Here is an 18,601-nt window from a genome sequence, read left to right as displayed (position 1 = left end):
ACCTCCATGCACACACACACACACTCACAGTGTAACACACACACGTCCCACAGGAGCGACAGATGGGTGGACGGCGGCTCGCGGGCCGCGGCCTCCATTGTGCAGGAGGTGCGCTGTAAGTCAATCCTCCGCTAATTGCCAGAGCGGTTCAAGCACAAAAAGTCTGCCTCTGAAAGCCGAGCCGGCGGGGTGTTGTACAGTGAGTAAAGTTTACAATGTGTAACATTTTTCCTCTGGCAGGAAGAAGAAAAAAGGGACAAAACGCGGCTTATGGAAGAGGAGGAGGGAAGGAGGGAGGAAGGGAGGGAGGGAGGGAAACACAGAGGGAGGCAGAGGATTGTGTTGCCGAGGAGGAAGACGTAACCCCAAATAGATCATTCACTATTTAGGCTGCGCGTCTCATCGTCCAGACTGCGAGCGGCCCGGCGGTGGCAAGTGAATGAAAGTGTAGCCGCCGGATGGATGGAGGCCTGTAAGGAGACACTGAGGGAGGGAGGGGAGAGGAGGGGAGATAAGGAGGCGAGGACGAGTGATTGAGAAGTGATCTGCAGCGAGGGAGGGAGGAGAGCGAGGCCCTGTAAGAGGAGAGGGAGGCCGGCGATGTAAACAAGACGCGCAGAGTGTGTGCGGCTGAGGAGGAGGAAGAGGAGGAGGAGGAGGAGGAGGAGGAGGAGGAGGAGGAAGAGGAGGAGGAGGAGGAGGGGGAGCAGGCTGCCAGGTAGCGCCAGTCTGCGTCCCGCGCCCACTGCAGCCTGTTTCTCATTAGGCATTAAACAGAATTACACCGAACCGGAGCCCTCCGCTCCCCTAATGAGGGGGTCCGGTGATCCTCGCTCTCTCTTTCTCCTCGCCTCCTCGTCTCCTTCCCTCCTTCTTCTTCTTCTTCCTCCTCGGTCGGTTTCCCTGAAGGTGAACATTCCACACGCTAATTTCACATCCACGCAGCGGCGAGCACAGGGCTTGTGTGTGCATGCGCCTTGTTTGTTTGTCGGCGAAGAAACTCGTCTGTGCGCATACTTTAGCTCGGCGCGCACACGCGTTATAGTATGCGTGTTCACGTGTGAGTGTGTGTGTGTGTGTGTGTGTGTGTGGTCTGGCTCCAGAAGCTGATCCCCCCCCCCCCCCCATCCTCTGTGACCTTTAGCAAGCTGTGAAATTTAATTTCAGGCTTCGGTTGCTTTCTCTGCACAATCCTCCACGTGTGCAAAATAAAATAATAATAATATATATATATATATATATATATATATATATATATATATATATATATATATATATATATATATATATATATATATATATACCTGGCTGCAGCCAGGTGTGTTTCGGACGGACTGTGAGACAGACAGACAGGATGTGATGCAACCTCCAGACCACCGGAGTCCCGCCCCCTGTGGATGACCTGACCTTTGACCCCTGTGCCTCTTTTACCGCCGCGGCTGCCGACCGGGGCAATTTTCCAGGAGGCTTGGGCTAATTGGGTCAGAGAGGGGCATTGCGCCTGAAATTGCAAACATGTGCAGCTATACACCCCAGTGTGTGTGTGTGTGTGTGTGTGTGTGTGTGTGTGTACTAGAGAGCGGTTTGAGTTTAGGGTAAAGGAGGAGGAGGAGGAGTGATGAAGGGGACGATGAAAAGGCTCGAAAGTGTAAAACAAATTAGTGCGAGAGAAAGAGTGTGAAGCCCGAGACGAGGAGATGGTGATGATGATGGTGATGGTGGTGATGAAGGCCGAGGGTCCTCACACGGGCCGTGGGGACTCGCCCTGACAGCTCGGCTCAGCCTTTCGCAGTAATTGCCATAATATACCTTCCAATTACGCCTGGGATCAGAGTTTCCAGCGAGGGGAAGGAAGGACGTCCCGGCAACCGGAGCAGCGACTCGGCGTGCGATGGCGCCGCCGCCGCCGCCGCGCGTGGGAACACGAGGCGACATCTGGAAACGAGAGAGTCGATTAAAGATAATATATGTATATATATATTTTAAAAAAAAAGATGGATGGAGAGCAAGTGATCGTGAGGCGTTCAGGTTCAGAAAGTTCAGTTTGTTTGTTTTTGTTCGGGGCTTTAATAACTGAAAAATACACGAACGCATTGTGATTCACTGCGTTGTGAGTTTAGAGGCTTTTACAGGACGCTGGGATTTAGGGGAAAACTCTCCCTGTGAATGGACCTGGATTAATTTAATCTAAGATTAGAGTTTGGCAACAAAGAAAGTAGAGTTTAAAATGAGAAATACCAGATGTTTAAATCTGCTGCACACTTAAAAAACTACTCTTTGTTCAGTGAATCAAACTTTAAACCCAAATTAAATAAAGCTGAATCAACAGCGCTCACCTGAAGGAAGTAAAGTATCGCGGGAACTGGAGCGCACATGGAGGAGCGTTTCTCCTCCTGTGGCCTCGTAAACGAGCGGCAGCGTCATTAAACTGTCCCCGAGCTTTTCCTCAGGGAACTCCATTATTTGGCTCGTTTTTTACAAGTTAAACTTCCCTCGAGTGTCGAGTTTAAACCGGAGTTTAACGTCGCGGGTGTGAATGAGTTGAACCTGAAGAGAAGATTAAATGTAATCTTAGTTCGTTCTGAGCCGCTTTAAGGTTTTAAAAGTGCAAAACGTGATGAGAAAGTTACACAAAATCCTTGATTGTGAAATGGTGGCGCTTTGTTTTGCATGTCTGAATGTGTGTGTGTGTCTGAGTGTGTGTGTTTGTCGTGTGTGTGAAAGCGAGAGCGAGCAAGAGAAGCCTTTTCAATCATCATCTTTGTTTGACCGCCACTCCTGTCCGCACTCAGCTTAACAACTTTCTCTCTTCTTCTTCTTCTCTCCTCTCTTCTCTTGACGCCGGCTCTCGCTGATGCTCCCCGGGGCGGAAATATCTAAGTGCGTGCAGGGCGAGTCCAGACAACGCCGGAGAGGAGCGATCGGAGAGCGGTGGGAGGGTTTTGCAGAGGATTTTCGGGTGACTGACACTAAATGCCGAGAGGGAGGAACGCCTGCGAGGGAGACACCGTGTGTGTGTGTGTGTGTGTTTGTGTGTGTTTGTGTGTGTAACGCTGCAAGATTCCCCTAGAAATCTAGCGGCGGCTGCAGAGAAAACCTCCAAGACAGAGTGTGTGTGTGTGTGTGTGTGAGTGTGTGTGTGTCACATCCACGCTGCCCCTCCACCTTGAAGGTCCCGACAGTGTTCAATGTCTCCGTCCCCGAAGTGAAGACTGCACTTTAGTCCTCCTCTCTATACAGAAGTGACCCGTTTTAGGGGCTTTGAGTTTGAAAAACCTCTTTTCATGACCTTCCCCTCCTCCCTCCTCGCCTCCTCCCTCCTCTCTCCTCGTTCTCTTTCTGTGTCTCCCCTTCTCCGGGTCGCTATCTCTCTCCCATCCCCAAACTCTTTCATGAGCGGTCTCTCAGGGGCAGGGCTGTAACGCAACCCTCCGCTCCTTTGTCTCCATTCTTTTCCTTATCCTTTCATCTTTTTAAACATTCAAGGGGTGAGGGAGTTGGTGAGATGGAAACCACGACTTGGTAAAGGGAAGAAAGAGATAGCATGTGAGGGGAGAGGGGAAGGGGGGTCGAGAGGCCGAGAGTCTCCCTCTGCTCATCCGCCAATTCATGCCTCTCCTTTTCAACGGGGCCATTGAAGGCGGGGCGGCTCAGTGGACGCGCTGTCCTCGCGGGTCGATGTCAGCGAGCCCTCGTCTGGCCCGCATGGGGGACGACTTATCTGCTCAGAGGACCCGTCGGACCGTCTGTCGGCCTCCGCCGTCCTCCATAGACCCCCCCATTGTGTCTCCGCTCGTCCCCCCCAAGCCCCCCCCCCCCCCCCCCCCCCCCAAAAAAGACCTGTGAGCGGACAGGCCAGCCATGTCAGCAGCTCCTCTGTCCGGCCTTCAACTTCACGGGAGTCCTGAAGCCGCCGGCGTTTATCGGACCGACGGCACGCAGAGAGAGAGAGAGAGATGCGTTCAGGGACTGAGTTATACGAGGGAAAAGTGTAGTTTCATACAGGAAACACAACATGTAGAGAACTCACATTTACATAATAAGTTGTCTAAGAGATGAAGGAGCCAGATTTTTAGATTACAATGCATTTGATCTGCAATACGTACATTCAACTGTATCAGGAAAGTAGAATTTATTCAATAAAGTCAAACTACAAAGCGCTATCAGTATCAGTAAGAGAGACTTAAGGGCTACTAAAGTGCTACCTTTCTTATTCAAGGTTTAGTCGATAAAGTTGTGTTTTTAGTTTGTGACGGACGACGGAGACACTTCTGCCATGAATGATTTGTAATTTTTTGACAATTTTCAGCCAAAAAAATACAAAAATAACATTTAAAGAGAATACTAAATTATGTTGTGTTGCTTTTTCTTAAAATATCTCCAGTTTTGGAGGGAAAACTAAAACAAAGTGTGAATATATAATAAATACATACAATAGAATTTGTTATCATATCTTTTTCTATGGCGTGCAGCTTTTACTTCCCGTTATGACAATTAATGAAAAGGTCACGTGAAAGGAAAAGCCTTCATACAGCGCGGCACATTTCACAATAAAATAAATAGTTGCTTGGGAACATAATCCGTAGAAGACCTGTCGTTTAAAATAGAAGTTATTCTGGGATGCAGTATGTATAAATAACAGCTGGTTGGTGTAGTTGGGGGTCATAGGTCAAACTTAAGGGGGCCTTCAGTGTTATAACCAATGCCCCAAAATTTCCAAGTCCACCCCTGTTCAGATGTGAGCACGTGTTTTGTTCTGCACTGTATGCTACGCAGAGGGTGTCCTGTGTCCAGCAAGGTTTATGAAAGCACTAATTACAGCAGATGAAGTCATCAAGAGTCCAAACTATCCGCCAAAGCCAGACATGCACTCACCTCGAAAAAACAATAAACAAAACAGGAAGCAATGTGAAAGCGGACTCTGGATTTTGGCAGAAAAACACGGACAGCTACATCCTCGGGTCTGAGTGAGCCAAAAAGGGAGATTGCGTTGCGCCATCCAGCTTCACTACAGCTTGTTTGTAATAATTTGCGCTGTTACCAACCCATCAGCGGCTCGTGGCTCCGTGCCAACACAATTCATCAAATTGCTTTCAAGTAAACTGTGGGCGGAGATTTAAAGAAGAAAAAAGCAGAGGGGGGGGGGGGGGGGGAGGGGGGGGGGTGAGGTAAAGGTAAAACAAATCTCAGTCACGCACATGGGAAGTCTGAATTTACAACTCGTGAACGCATCATATGCAGCGCGCATGCCGCATGCAATGCGAGCTAATTCAGCTTTTAAACGCGGGCTTATATTGGTTTATATCGCGTGCATGTGCGTCCAGGAAACGAGTTTCACGCACATCTCCTCTCCCAGATGTTACTTGTTGTAATGCTGTAGGTCTCTTTTTTTTTGATACACTTAAATTCGCGAGGAAGAAGACAAAAAAGTTTAAAAAGAAAAAAAAAACCTTCGGCTCGTCTTTGCGCTTCCCAGGAGAAACCGGAGTAGCAGCCGTAGTCAAGTTAGCGGCAGAGAAGAAGAAGCTGCGCCGGAAGTGGCCGTTTTTCGACTTCGAAATAAAAGCACCCGCCGGTAGACAGAAATCCGTCGATTTTTACTTTGAAGGGACAAACCGGAAGTTGCGCTTGCTAGCCGCGCTAGCTTAACTACTAGTGCGACTTAACGCGTTTCAGGCGGAGTTCAGGTCTTAAAACATTTGGCCAACTTCTTCACTGAGATACTTTTCCACCCGCTTGCTCTCGGAGGAGTAACAACTCATGGAATATCTCAACTTTTTGACATTTTTGACACTTTTCCGGGGCTTCTGAACGAGCTCTTTGCCCCCCCCCTCCGCTCCTCCAGGGGGACGCGCGCCCGGGACAGGACAGCTTTCTGCTTCCCAACTTGCTTTCTTTTTTATTTTATTTTATTTTTTTGTCGCTGCTGCTTTTACTTTCTCCCTCTCTCCCTCTCTCTCTTTGGATTCCTCTTTTTTTTCTTTTTCTTCCAGAGGGCACATGCGATGTCACGGAGCGACAAGAGGAGGAAGAAATGTTCGTGTCTATAGTGTCGCGGATTCCGTGCGAAGGTGTTTGTTGAGTTTATTTTTTTGCAAAACCAGTTGAGTAACTGGCGACAGGACTCTATAATCAATGTGGTGTCAGCTGGAAGGACGCGGGGTCCGGATCTCACCTAAACGGTACGGCTCCAAGCACACGTACACCTTGAAGAGATACACACACACACACACACACACACACACGCACACACACACACACACACACACACACACACACACACACGCATATATATATATATATATATATATATATATATATATATATATATATATATATATATATATATATATATAAATATATATATATATATATATATATATATATATACATATACATATATATATATATATATATATATATATATATATATATGTGTGTGTGTGTACATATACACACATATATTTATATGTGTGTATATATGTATGTATATATCATATTTATATGACATATATAAATATACATGACATACACATACATATATATGACATATACATACAAATCAATGACATATACATATATATGACATATACATATATATGACAAATACATAACAGTCAGTTGTGCAGACTCTATAACCCTTATGTCATTTAATTAGGTCAATTTACCTTATTAACCTATTATTAACCTTATTTGCTTATTTGGCTATATTATCCTGTTTATTATCTGACTTATTTACTTCCATACACACATAACTTACATCCTGTTTATTTATTTCTAATATTACATTTTAAGTATTTCCTATTTCATTCATTTAAAAAAAACTAAAAAAAAACTTGTTTCCCTTTTTTTTTTTTTTCCTTGCACAATATTTAAGTATTTGGAAACCACCGGTAGGTTTTTATTTGCTTTGGCATTCCCGCAGCCGTGTTGTCACTTTGCCACGTTGTTTAGTTTGGCAGCCAGGTGAGCAGCGAGCCTCCAGCTCAACCCGCAGGTACGACACACAGGTGGAGGTATGAAACAAACCCGCCGCTGATGTCTTCATTTGACTTTTGTCAAAAGGAGGCCGGACGGCGTGGGAGGATTTTCCTCTTTTTACCTGAAGAGAATCACAAAAAATTACCAGCGAGTTTAACTTCATTCAGTTTTATAAAACATTCCATAGAATTACATTCCTGCTATTGTGTTTGGGCCGGTACGCTATTAAAACATGATTACACGTTGGGCTGTTTTATTGCAGTACTAGTACGTCATCTGCAGCCGTGGAGCGAGTACTCAGAGCGTGTACACATTGTGTAAATAAAATATATTTAAGGTAAAAGTACTCGTGCAGAATCATGTATTTTATTGGATTATGAGAAGGTGAAGGTGTAACTTATTCATAGCTCGTGCATTTCTCATATTACTTTATAATTTGTTGAGTCTCTGAATCTGCAAAGTAACCACAGCTCTCAGATAATTGCAGTACAAAAAAGTACCGAGTGTAATGTATAAACACGCAGAAATAAACACTGAAGTACACGTTTAAAAGTGTAAAAGTATACGCGGCTACGTTTTGGGTGCGCGCTGTCATCCTGTTTGTGCAGAAAGAGAGAAAGAAAGATCTGCATGTGATGTGACGGAGACGTGACCGGTAGAGAGACGGCTTCATCTGAGGAAGAGGAGGAGGAGGAAGAGGAGAAGGAGGAAGGCTGGATCTTTGCTATGAGACAATCACAGAGCTGGAATTAATGGGCTGTTTGCACAGTGGGACAGCGAGGCATCGTAAACGAGCTCACGGGAGGCCGGCCGAGGCCTTTTTACTGTACGGAGAGACGACGGGGAAGAGGAAGAGGGGGAAGAGAGGAAGAGGGGGAAGAGAGGAAGAGGACAAACACTTACCTGCGTGCCTGGCGGTCACGCTCGGATGCCTCTCAGACGGCTTTGTCGGGCTCCTGAACTTGTCACAAAGTCTGCTGAAAGATGTCCTCCCAATCATTTGGCCTCCAGACACACACACACACACACACACACACACACACACACACACACACACACACACACACGGTCGACTTCAAAGTCTATGCAGAATTAGGTGTGGAGGGAGGGGGGGGTGGTCCTAACACTAACACAGAGTGCATTAACTCTCTGTCAGGTGGACGTGTCTGACGTTAGCCACGCATGAGGAAGAGGAGGAGGAGGAAGAGAAGGAGGGGGTGGATACTTTGTTAGCAGCCTAATGGCGCAGTAGCCTGCAGCCAGGTGTGCAGGGGCTGCTTCATGGCGTCTGTTTCCTGGGGGGGGGGGCTCTGCACCATAATCCCTCCTCAGAGTCCTCCACTCGCGCTGTCTCGGCTGGATTAGGCCCCCGCGGTTCACACTGCGCCACTCAAAACAGAAGTCAGACCAGTTTCACCCCCTCCACCCGCCCCGAGGCCAGATTTACTGCAGGACCACTTTCCTTTATTGTTTTCTGTGTGGTTGTCATGTTTCAGAGCAGAAGCTTCAGCCGTTTAAATCAACAGCGAGATGTTTTAGAGACGATTGAATCAGTCGATTCAAGTAATCGGACATGTTGGACTTTGCTGCTCTATTTGTCGTCTATTTGGGTTTGAGACTGTCGGTCGAAACGCAACGAGGAACAAGACATCAGAGATAAGAAAGCGTCCATTTGGACTGAAGGAAATCGTGCTATTTCTTCTGTTTTCTGATGTTTCGTCGAGGAAACGATTCGTCCTCCGATCAAGAAAAGAATCGTCATTTTAAAATTCAAATGATCGTTCGTTGCAGCCAGAATACGAGTCACACGACACCTTCAGTGGGCTCAGCTCAAGGTGCTTCACACAGTGAGGAGAACAGTGGCACGGTTCAATGGAAACGCTCGGTCACAATATGACATCAGCAATAATGAACGAGAGCTCGGGAGGGAAGGGAACGCCGCCGCCGGTGTTAAAAGACGAGTTGAAAGCGGCGCGAAACGGATCCGTCTCCAGCTGTCACTTAAAAATGTTCTCCGGGGTCGTCTCGTGACGTCCCGTCGGGGACGTTGCGGCGTTGCACCGGCTTCCTTTTTCCACGAAAACAAGAAGAAACAGGCCCTTTAAAAAAAATATATTGCTCCTCGGCCTCGTAATCGATGCTCGTGGAGGGGAGGCCCCGCCGCTCGAGGCCCCGCCGCTCGAGGCCCCGCCGCTCGAGGCCCCGCCGCTCGAGGCCCCGCCGCTCGAGGCCCCGTCCCGTCGGCTTCAGGCTTTTTACTCCCGAAGCTCGTTCGGAGGAACTTTCAAGGGCGACGACAGGAGATCAGGATTAGCACAAGTGTTCAGCGCTGAGTGGGGGTTTTATTCACTTAAGTGAGTGAAGTTTTTTGTTGTTGTAATGCGTAGAGCGACGGTGTGTGTGTGTGTTTGGGTTTAGAGGGCGGGAGGCCGGCGCGGCGCTCGCGTGGCCTTGCAGGGAGCGGCAAATGATGCGTGTCATTGCAGCAAATGGAGCGTGGTGATGAAGTGCCGCTGCTGTTTCACAAAGAAACCACTTAGAGGCTCGGCTGCTCGCCGGGCCGTCTGAAAGCTGAAGAGTGCTGCGGCGAGGACGCGTTGCTGTGGTTCCCCCTCCACGAAGACACGGAGATTTTCATTTCATCCCAACCTTTTTTTTTATGACTTTGATGCTTTTAAGGGCCGTGAATGAGACGGAGGAAGTAAACTCACGAGCGTAAAGGAACTCCACTGTGGTCATGTGACTTCACGTCACCGCTTAAAGGAGCTAACGGAGCTAAAGGAGCTAAAGGAGCTAAAGGAGTGACGACGTTGAGTTGTCTTATTTAGACACTCGTTAGGAAACACCTTCCTTCAGGACACTTAAAATTATTTTATTTTTATCTTGTGAAACAAAAACTAAGTTTTGACGACGGAAGCCGATAAGCAAGTGTCTTAAATCTGAATCTCCGAGACTCCTCTGGTTGTATAGAAGTCTATGCTTCATGCGTTAAAGCTGCATTCTCTCTCCTGACCACCAGGGGGCGACTCCTCTGGTTGTATAGAAGTCTATGCTTCATGTGTTAAAGCTGCATTCTCTCTCCTGACCACCAGGGGGTGACTCCTCTGGTTGTATAGAAGTCTATATAAGTGTCTCTACTTCTCTCTTGATGTATTCCCTCAGTAAACACTGTAAACATGAGTTTATGTCTCAATCTCTAGTTTCAAGTCTTCTTCTATACAGCATGATGTTCATTTAGTAAATTATGGTCATTTAGTGTCAAACAGACCATAAAGCAGAAGTAGAGTCTTAAAAATGACCGATGGGAACACTTCATCTCACCAAAAACCCATGAACAAAAAAAAAAACATTCACTTCAAGACGAAGGAGAAAAAAAAGTGAATTTATGTAATGTTTGAGTTACGAAATACAATAAATCTTTAAAATCCACCAGAGGGGACGTTCCTGCAGAGCTCTATCACTCTACGGCAACAGAAGACACACTTGCATTTTTCAAATCCCGCAGATGGTTGTACAACACACACACACACACACACACACACACACACACACACACACACACACACAGGCCTCCCCGTGTGTTAACAGTTTCTTTTCACAGTTTTAACGTGCTTCCATCAAGCCTGAAGCACACCTGGGTTTATGTGGCGGGCCCGGTGCCATGGACCAGTAGCCAGCCAGTGCAAACAGGGAAGCACTTTGATGCTCATCATCATCATCACCACCATCATCATCATCATCGCCGTCTTGAGTGACAGGCGGGCGCTGCTGCCAAAACCTCTCTGCTGCTGTCGTGTCCGAAAGGGCGTGGCCCCGCCGAGCGCACACGTCCCCGTCTTTGAGAGGCTTTTGCTTTTTGCCACTCATTTACATGTTCACACACACACACACACACACACACACACACACACACACACACACACACACACACACACACACAGTTCCTGATAAATCCACTCAGTCACCCCGGAGCTAACGAACAAGCCGTGACATCCACTCATTCACACCTATTTTCTTTTCCTCTCTCTCTTTATTTTTCTCTCTCTCTCTCTCTCTCTCTCTCTCTCTCTCTCTCTCTCTCTCTCTCTCTCTCTCTCTCTCTCTCTCTCTCTCTCTCTCTCTCTCTCTCTCTCTCTCTCCAGCCTCGCCAGTAAAGCTGCATCTCTGACATTCTGATCATTCCACCTATTTTAACTCTTAGCGAGTGACCTCCTCCCTGCTTTCAGACAAACAAAACAAAACGCCGCCCCCGTCCCGTCTCGTCCGCGCGCCGCGTGGAATATTCATCCGGTTAGTCACCGAGTTCGAGGTACAAAAGGAGTCGACCTCGAACCCGACGCGTGATTCACGTTTCATCCACGATGATGTCAGATGTGACGAACTGCCCGAAAAAGGTGTCCCGCTTGTCAGGAAGTGTTTGCTTTGCGCCGTGAGGAGGGAGTGCTTCCCCTGAGTCACGCTCACGCACACTGACTCAGCGCGGCACCGCGAGCGGCGTTTCCTTTACAGGGGTGAAAATAATTCAGGTAAAATTAGTGAAAGGTCTCATTTGATGCCATTTTCAATATTCAAGATGTTTTTACTGTCATACGCACAGATAACAGACAGTTATTCTCTCCAATGGAACGCTTATTTTACTCGGAAATACAATAAACTTTAGGTAAAAAATAAGGCACAAAATATAAAATATATAACAGGATTGCACAACAATGTGATAATCGTATTGCTATAAGATAAAGTATGATAAAAGTATTGATCATTGTATCTTTATACGCATTGCTATAACATTGCTTCAATGTCCAAATATGGTCGTGACATGAAGTCACAGAAGCCGTTCACATTTTATCGCATAAAAAATATATAAATACAGCTGCAACTAAGGATTATTCGTGAGTGTCATCTTCAAATGAAATCAATCAAAAACCCAAAGATATATAATCATTTTATATTATCATTTTATAATAATATGAGACAAGAAAAAAGAGGATCACATTTTAGAGATGAAAAATTATTATGAAATTTTTTTGAAAATGTTCGAGGCTGAAAAAATAATTGAGGTATATTAATGTTTTTTTTTGGCATTTCGGCTTTTCCTTCCATTAAAATAGTTCATAGCCTTTTAATTTTCTGTCCATCGACTCATCGTTGCAGCTCTAAAATAAACTTTCAACAACACGTTCACGCTGTTTATCAGCATGTAAATGTCGCCTCCCGCTGCAGCGTCATCACTCCAACCCCAGAGACGGTTTATTGTAAAGAATCTGCAGTATTTGTTGTACATTTCGAGTATTAATCCCTTTTGTGAGGAGCTGAACGCAGTTTAAATAACGCAGGTTGAGGCAGGCAGGTTGTTTACGACGAGGCCGAGCGGCTTTCAATCCTAATCTCTGCGTCCGGGGGCAGCAGATGAATTCTATCGTGTTCGGGCATCACCTTATATCTTTAAAAGAAAAGCAAACACCTGGCACCTGGTGTGTGTGTGTGTGTGTGTGTGTGTGTGTGTGTGTGTGTGTGTGTGGGACCCGCTAGAAATACCTGAGTTCTGGCGACGCTTTCTTCCCGATTTGTGAGTTTTTACAAGTAGCTCAGAGTTAAACCGTGTTTGTTGATAGCTCGACAACCGAACAAAAGAGAGGAGGAAATGGAACGCCGTGCCTTTAAAAGGAGGCCAGAGGGCGACCTCGCTGTATGCATGGCACTATTTTTCCACGACTTCTGCCAAGAACCTTGAAGCCGTACCTCGGCGGGTCGAAGCGGCGGGGCCGTAAAGCGGCGGGGGCCGCCAGTAAAACCTCTCCGCTTACGTCCTAATTGAGGCACTTTGGGTGAACGGCACGATAACAGCACGATTTTGTATAAAATAAAATAACGGTTTTCTTCCGCCCGTGTGCTCCGTTTCCTCAGCTGATACGTCTTGGGAGTGATGCACTGGCTTCCTCTGGTTGCAATGGTGATTGCCTCGGCCCTGCCATTCCCCCACGACCCCGTGTCCAGGATCGCCGCCGCCGCTGCCGCCGCGACCACGACGCCGCAGCCTGGCTTTGACGCAGCCGTTCGCCTCGTAGCTCCCGCCACCGCCTCCACCGCCTTCCACGGAAATGCCTCGCGGACGGACTACAACAACATGGCCGCCGCTCTCAGCCGACACGCCAACAGACAAAACCTCCGGAGCCGCAGGGAGCGCCTGAAACCCTCCGCCGACGAAGAGGCGCTCAGGGCGGAGCGTCGAGGAAGCCGCCGGTCGAACGCCGGCGCGGACGTTCTCACTTCCCGGAATATTTCTCTACCGAAGGACTTCAAAGATGGCGGCGGGGGCGGCAGGCGGGACTACTCCGAGAAGGGCAACCGTCGGGGCTCCTCGGAAAGACCGCCGGCGGAAACCCGGATCGCCGTCGGCCCCGCCGCCGCGAGCCCGGCGGGTCGCAGGGGACCGGGTATGACGGTTCCCTCGGAGGGGCTCGGCACGGGGAGCGCGTGGACGCCGGCCGGCGAGGGCCTGGCGCACCCGGAGGCCGGGCTCGGCGCGGGCCTGGACGAGATGTTTCTGGACGCGCACCCGCGGGTCCTGTTCTCGCCCTCGCCGTCGCCCCCGTCGCACCCGCCCCTCCTGCTCATGTTGGAGAGCGACCTGCTGGAGGAGACGCAGCGGGACGACGGGGAGGAGGAGCAGGAGGACATGCACATCGAGGGTCACGGGGACCGGGCGATCGACAGGACGCCGAGCTGGGCGGACTCTTCGGGCGCCGCCGCCACCGCCGCCCGTCCCGTCAGGAGGGACAAGCGCTCGCACCTGGTCGACAGGAAGAGGGGGGAGAAGTCGGTGTGCGAGTCGGAGAGCGTCTGGGTCACCGACAAGAAGACGGCCATCGACTCCCACGGCCAGAAGGTCACCATCCTGCAGGAGATCCAGACGCAGACGGGACCGCTCAAGCAGTACTTCTACGAGACGCGCTGTCGCGAGGCCGAGCAGCTCAGCAACGCCGGCCGCTCGAGGGGCGGCGGCGGCGGCGTGCTACCGGCGGCTGCCCCGAGATCCGTCGGGACGGGCGTGGCCGGGGCCGGCTGCTTGGGCGTGGACAAGAAGCAGTGGGTGAGCGAGTGCAAGGCCAAGCAGTCGTACGTCCGGGCGCTCACCAAGGACGCCAACAACCGGACGGGCTGGAGGTGGATCCGCATCGACTCGTCCTGCGTCTGCGTGCTGCTGTCCAGAGCCAATCAGGCGGCGGCGAGGGAGGTCCTGAGCAGGAAGGGGAGGGGCTGAGAGGGGGAAGAGAGAGAGAGATGGAGAGACAGAGAGAGAGAGACGAGGAGGAGGAAGGGGGAGTAGAAAGTGACACAGACCAGAGCAGCTGAGACATCCTTCTGTGTGCACTTCATTTTACATGATGGAGTTGGTTATTTCTCTCTCTCTCTCTCTCTCTCTCTCTCTCTCTCTCTCTCTCTCTCTCTCTCTTCTCTCTCTCTTTCCCTCTCTCTCTCTCTCTCTCCCTCCTTCCCTCTCTCCCTCCACAACTTCAAATGACTTTTGAAAAAAACAAGAAGACCTCAATACTAGATCTTAGGGAAAATTGTCATATATAGAGATTTTACTGTTTTTGTATGATTTATCTTTTAATATCTTAAGTTATTTTTTTGGATTAGTATGTACGCATGTGTATGTCCTTGATATTAATATATTCCTTTATATATATATATATACAGTATATATATATGACACCAGTATACCTTTATGTATGAAGCTATGTATATCTGTGTGTATTTATAGAAGAAGTCTTCATGGAGGGGTAGTTTTTCTCTCCAGTGTCTGATGATGATGATGATGATGATGATTCCAGCCTCCGGGCCGCCTGCTCGGCTTGTGAGAGGAAGCAGCGCCCCCTACCGAGGCTCCGCTGCACTGCGCCACACTTTTCCCATAATGCATCAGCGTGAATGTGACAGTGCGGTTGCACATCTCAAGTCTCTTAATTGCATCTCATCGCCCTGTTTCCCTTCACTTGCCTCGTCTGGGTCCCACCGGGGAGGGAAGCGAGGAGAGGAACGAGGAAACGAGGAAACGAGGAAACAAGGAATAAGAGACCTAGGATGTGTCCAATGCGCAGAAAGTGCAGCTGTTCCCTGGAGCTGGACGCCTCCGCCTGGGACTCGTTGAGGTTTCATGAGAGCAAAACGTCAAATGACGCGACTCCTGAACGAGGTCGTGTTTCCATCTACTGGTGTGTTCGCTTTACCTGCAGAAATGTGGTAATAAAGGATATTTGTACTCAGCAAAATATATTTTTTTTCACGTGACTCAACTGAGGTAAAGATGCAGGGTTGAAATCGCAAAGCACTCTGGGATTTATTCCATTGAATGCTTTACTGATGGAATTTGCAGATTCCTTAAAAAAGTAATTAGCATCACTTAAAAAAACTATTACTCTGCCAAGTAATTAGTGGCTATAAATATTATATTATCATATACATGTAGTGGAGGTTAAAGGGTAATATGAGCAGTAGAAGTACATTTATATGGTATTAATACGAGAGTATGTACTTCAATACAAATCAACGTGGAAAAAAAAAACGGGAGAAAGTTTGTGATGTTCAGCGGATCCTCCAGATCGCTTTATTATTATTATTATTATTTCTTTTACATCACCATTTTCATCATCATTATTGTTTTATTTCCCCAGATGATCATTTTTTAAATTTGTATTACGATCACTTTTATAATCATGGAAATCTGTTTTTAAATCATTGCACAGTTTGTTTCTCCAAAAAAAAAGTACACATACAGTAGCGTATTTTTTTTTTAAATGACCATTTTTCATATTTACTTCTTTTTTTTCCTCTTTTTTTTTAACTACTTCAAATGAAGCCGAGAAGGAACGGAACATGTACATACACATTTATCCAATACATACCTAAAGAAAAATAAATAGATATCGTAAAAAATAAAAAATACAACTGAAGAAAATACACACATTTTACAAATTGATCCCCAGGCTCCCAAACCCCTGTAGGTTTGTATATATTTATTTATATATATATTTTTAAAGACACCTCATATCATCTTCACCACCAAAAAAAAAAAAGGTATTTAGGTCATTGTCGTTTGTTTGACATGCATCGTAAACACAGAGGCTAAAGGTTTTATTCCTGGGCTTCCTCTCTCACCCTCTCACTCTCTCACCCTCTCACCCCACGGAGAGCTCTTGGTTTCTGTTATGGCTTGTGTGTGTGTGTGTCTGTGTGTGTGTGTGTGTCTGTGTGTGTCTGTGGTAAAATGACAGTCTTCTGTCCGTCCGTCCAGTTTCTTTTCTCTCTCTCTCTCTCTTCATCCCTCTCTCTCTCGTCGTCAGGGTGACCCAAAACCCCGAGCCGACGTTTCCCAAAAATCGCGTCGCGCATGCGCGGAGACGTCGCGCTAAATATCCAAACATGAGTCACGTCTCGTGCCTTTTTCTGAACATATATGACACTTGTTTTGGTCCCACTTTCCTTCAAAGACATACTTTACAATCCCCGGACATGAAACTACTTTAAAATAACGTTGTTAGGTTGTATATACACATTATTTATAGGGCTGTTTCTTTTATTACACATTTATTTGGGGTTAAAAGGTTGTGAAAAGTCCTTTTAGTTCAATCTTTAATCCATTTCTTAACCACTTTTTGATCTTTTAAACTCAATTTTTATGGTGGAAAACGGATTTTCCATGAACTTCCTCCTCCTTAGCTACTAAATCCTGCAGTTAATAAATGTTAAAATAATGTTGGTAAGTGGTTAATTGTAACCTCTCTTCCAGAAGGTAATCTATGTGTTTGATGTGCTCCACCGTAATGGATTGTTTTTTACAACCTGGCAACCCAAAACGTGTCTTCATGAGCAGCTAGTTTCACTGATCTATAAAGTGTTGACGGATGATTTATTAAACGGCGCTCAGACGTTTTAGTGCCGCGCTTTAGATACGCAGATAAAACAAAAGTAATTGGTAAAGATTGAAGCATCTTTGGGAGAGATATCCGAGACGTTTTAGCCCCAAGATGATGAAAAAAAGAGCAGGATCCTACATTTCCCACAATGCAGCAGTGTTCTTGTGAACAGATGCCAGCACCACAGAAGATTTCATCCAACTGTTTGTTTTTTTGCAGGCTGAACAGTTTTCAAGCCAATAACCGGCAGCGCGTCCGCTTGAACGTTAAAGTGTCTGCGTGTCGGTTTCACGGCGGGGCCGGGCGCTCGATTCCCGGGTTTCTGGGATGTGCCGCGGCGAAGGAGAGAAGAAGAAAGAGTCGGGTTGTAACGTCAGGAAGGTCTGTGTGAGTCCGTGTCTCGTGAGATACACACTAGCAAAGTACGCCTTTTTTTTTCAGAAAGTGGCACCAACACAAACTTTATGGACCCCCCCCCCCGCCCCGCCGGGCCGCCGTGGGCACAAAGCCCCCGAGGCCTCGCGCCGCCCTTTCATCTCCGCGACGGGGGTCCCCTCTTCAAAAGAGATCGGCTTTCAAGGTGCCGACACCGCCGGACAAAAGCCAGAGGAGGGTCCCTCTGAAGCGGTCGGAGGCCTGAACCCGGGCGTGTTTTACTGCACTCCGTTAGAGCCAAGATGGCCGCCGCCGGACACCGGTGTTGTTTCCGCGCCCCCTTTCCCCCCGAAAAAATAAAACGTCCTTCCAGTCATCTCCTCTTGTTTTTAAAAAAATCTAAACTTCACGGTGAGGTTAACTTCTGCCCTCCGGCTCTCATCAAAAACACCTGTTGCTGGGCAGAAGTTATAAGGCGACACGTTTAGTTGCGTTTCAAACTGTAAAGAGAACAAAATGGCAGCAAGTAGAGTGGTTTCCTCTGAAGGGAGGAACACAAATGAGCCCTGATATCGCCAACTCTGCTGACTGTGTGCAGACTCCGACAGGAATGAAGAGAGAGAAGGGAGGAGAGGAGGAGGGAGGGATGGGAGAACCGAACCAACACCGGTGTTGTCCTTCATTAACCCGACGGAGAGAGAGAGAGAGGAAGAGAGAGAGAGAATCCAGCTGATCCCATTCAAGCTTCCCGGTCTGGTCGGAAAACACATTCGTACATTCTTCATGTCATTTCCCGCCTTCATTCCTTTTGCTTCTGTTATTGCAGAACGGTCAGACCGGTAGATTTATTTCATTTTTTTTTTTAAAGTTAAAATGGTTTATATTCATTGCTTCTTTCTCCGTGGATGAGCGAGCGAGCAGGAGGGGGGAGGGGCCTCCAGTCCCAGTCCGTGTCCAGTCAGCGCCCTGAGGAGAGACACAGCGTTACTCACGCGTCACCGCGTCCGCGGCCTCAACTCAACCCGTCTGAAGACACAAACACACCCGGGCGAGGACCAAAATGTTCAATTTGAAAAGCGTCAAAGCGCTAAAATGGAAAACGAGCGACCCGTTAATCACAAAGAAGCAAAAGCCTGCTTTATCGTCTGTTTTATTCTAAAATGGGACCATAATTTACAAAATAAACATTACGCTGTATTGAAGAAGACGTGACACTCGAGATTGAGGTCATAAACTCATGTTTACAATGTTTACAGAGGGAATAAATCAAGCGGGAAGTCATTTTCTCCACCAGAGGGGTCGCCCCCTGCTGGCCAGGAGAGAGAATG

General features: G+C 47.6%; 2 protein-coding genes across 3 annotated transcripts in view; both read right to left on the bottom strand.

Moving 5' to 3' along the window:
- The window catches only part of slc1a9 (solute carrier family 1 member 9), a 29,116-nt gene extending 21,135 nt beyond the window's left edge, over positions 1 to 7,981 (bottom strand). The window contains exons 1-2 of the mRNA XM_068578406.1: positions 7,885 to 7,981; positions 3,718 to 3,840 (exon numbers count right to left, since the gene is read on the bottom strand). Coding sequence (XP_068434507.1) covers positions 3,718 to 3,840; positions 7,885 to 7,981 — 220 coding nt within the window. The remainder of the gene's footprint in view (positions 1 to 3,717; positions 3,841 to 7,884) is intronic.
- A 7,602-nt stretch (positions 7,982 to 15,583) lies between these two features.
- ppfia3 (PTPRF interacting protein alpha 3) overlaps positions 15,584 to 18,601 on the bottom strand; it is a 28,981-nt gene continuing 25,963 nt past the window's right edge. For both annotated transcript variants that reach the window (XM_068577849.1, XM_068577850.1), the window contains exon 32: positions 15,584 to 18,239. The gene's annotated coding sequence lies outside the window, so the exon portion shown is untranslated. The remainder of the gene's footprint in view (positions 18,240 to 18,601) is intronic.

This window comes from Clinocottus analis, unplaced genomic scaffold, assembly GCF_023055335.1.
Source record: "Clinocottus analis isolate CAN_PGR_092001 unplaced genomic scaffold, fCliAna1.0.p SCAF_16, whole genome shotgun sequence".
In the NCBI taxonomy this organism is placed as follows: Eukaryota; Metazoa; Chordata; class Actinopteri; order Perciformes; family Cottidae; genus Clinocottus; species Clinocottus analis.
This window is presented reverse-complemented; position numbering and strand designations above follow the sequence as displayed.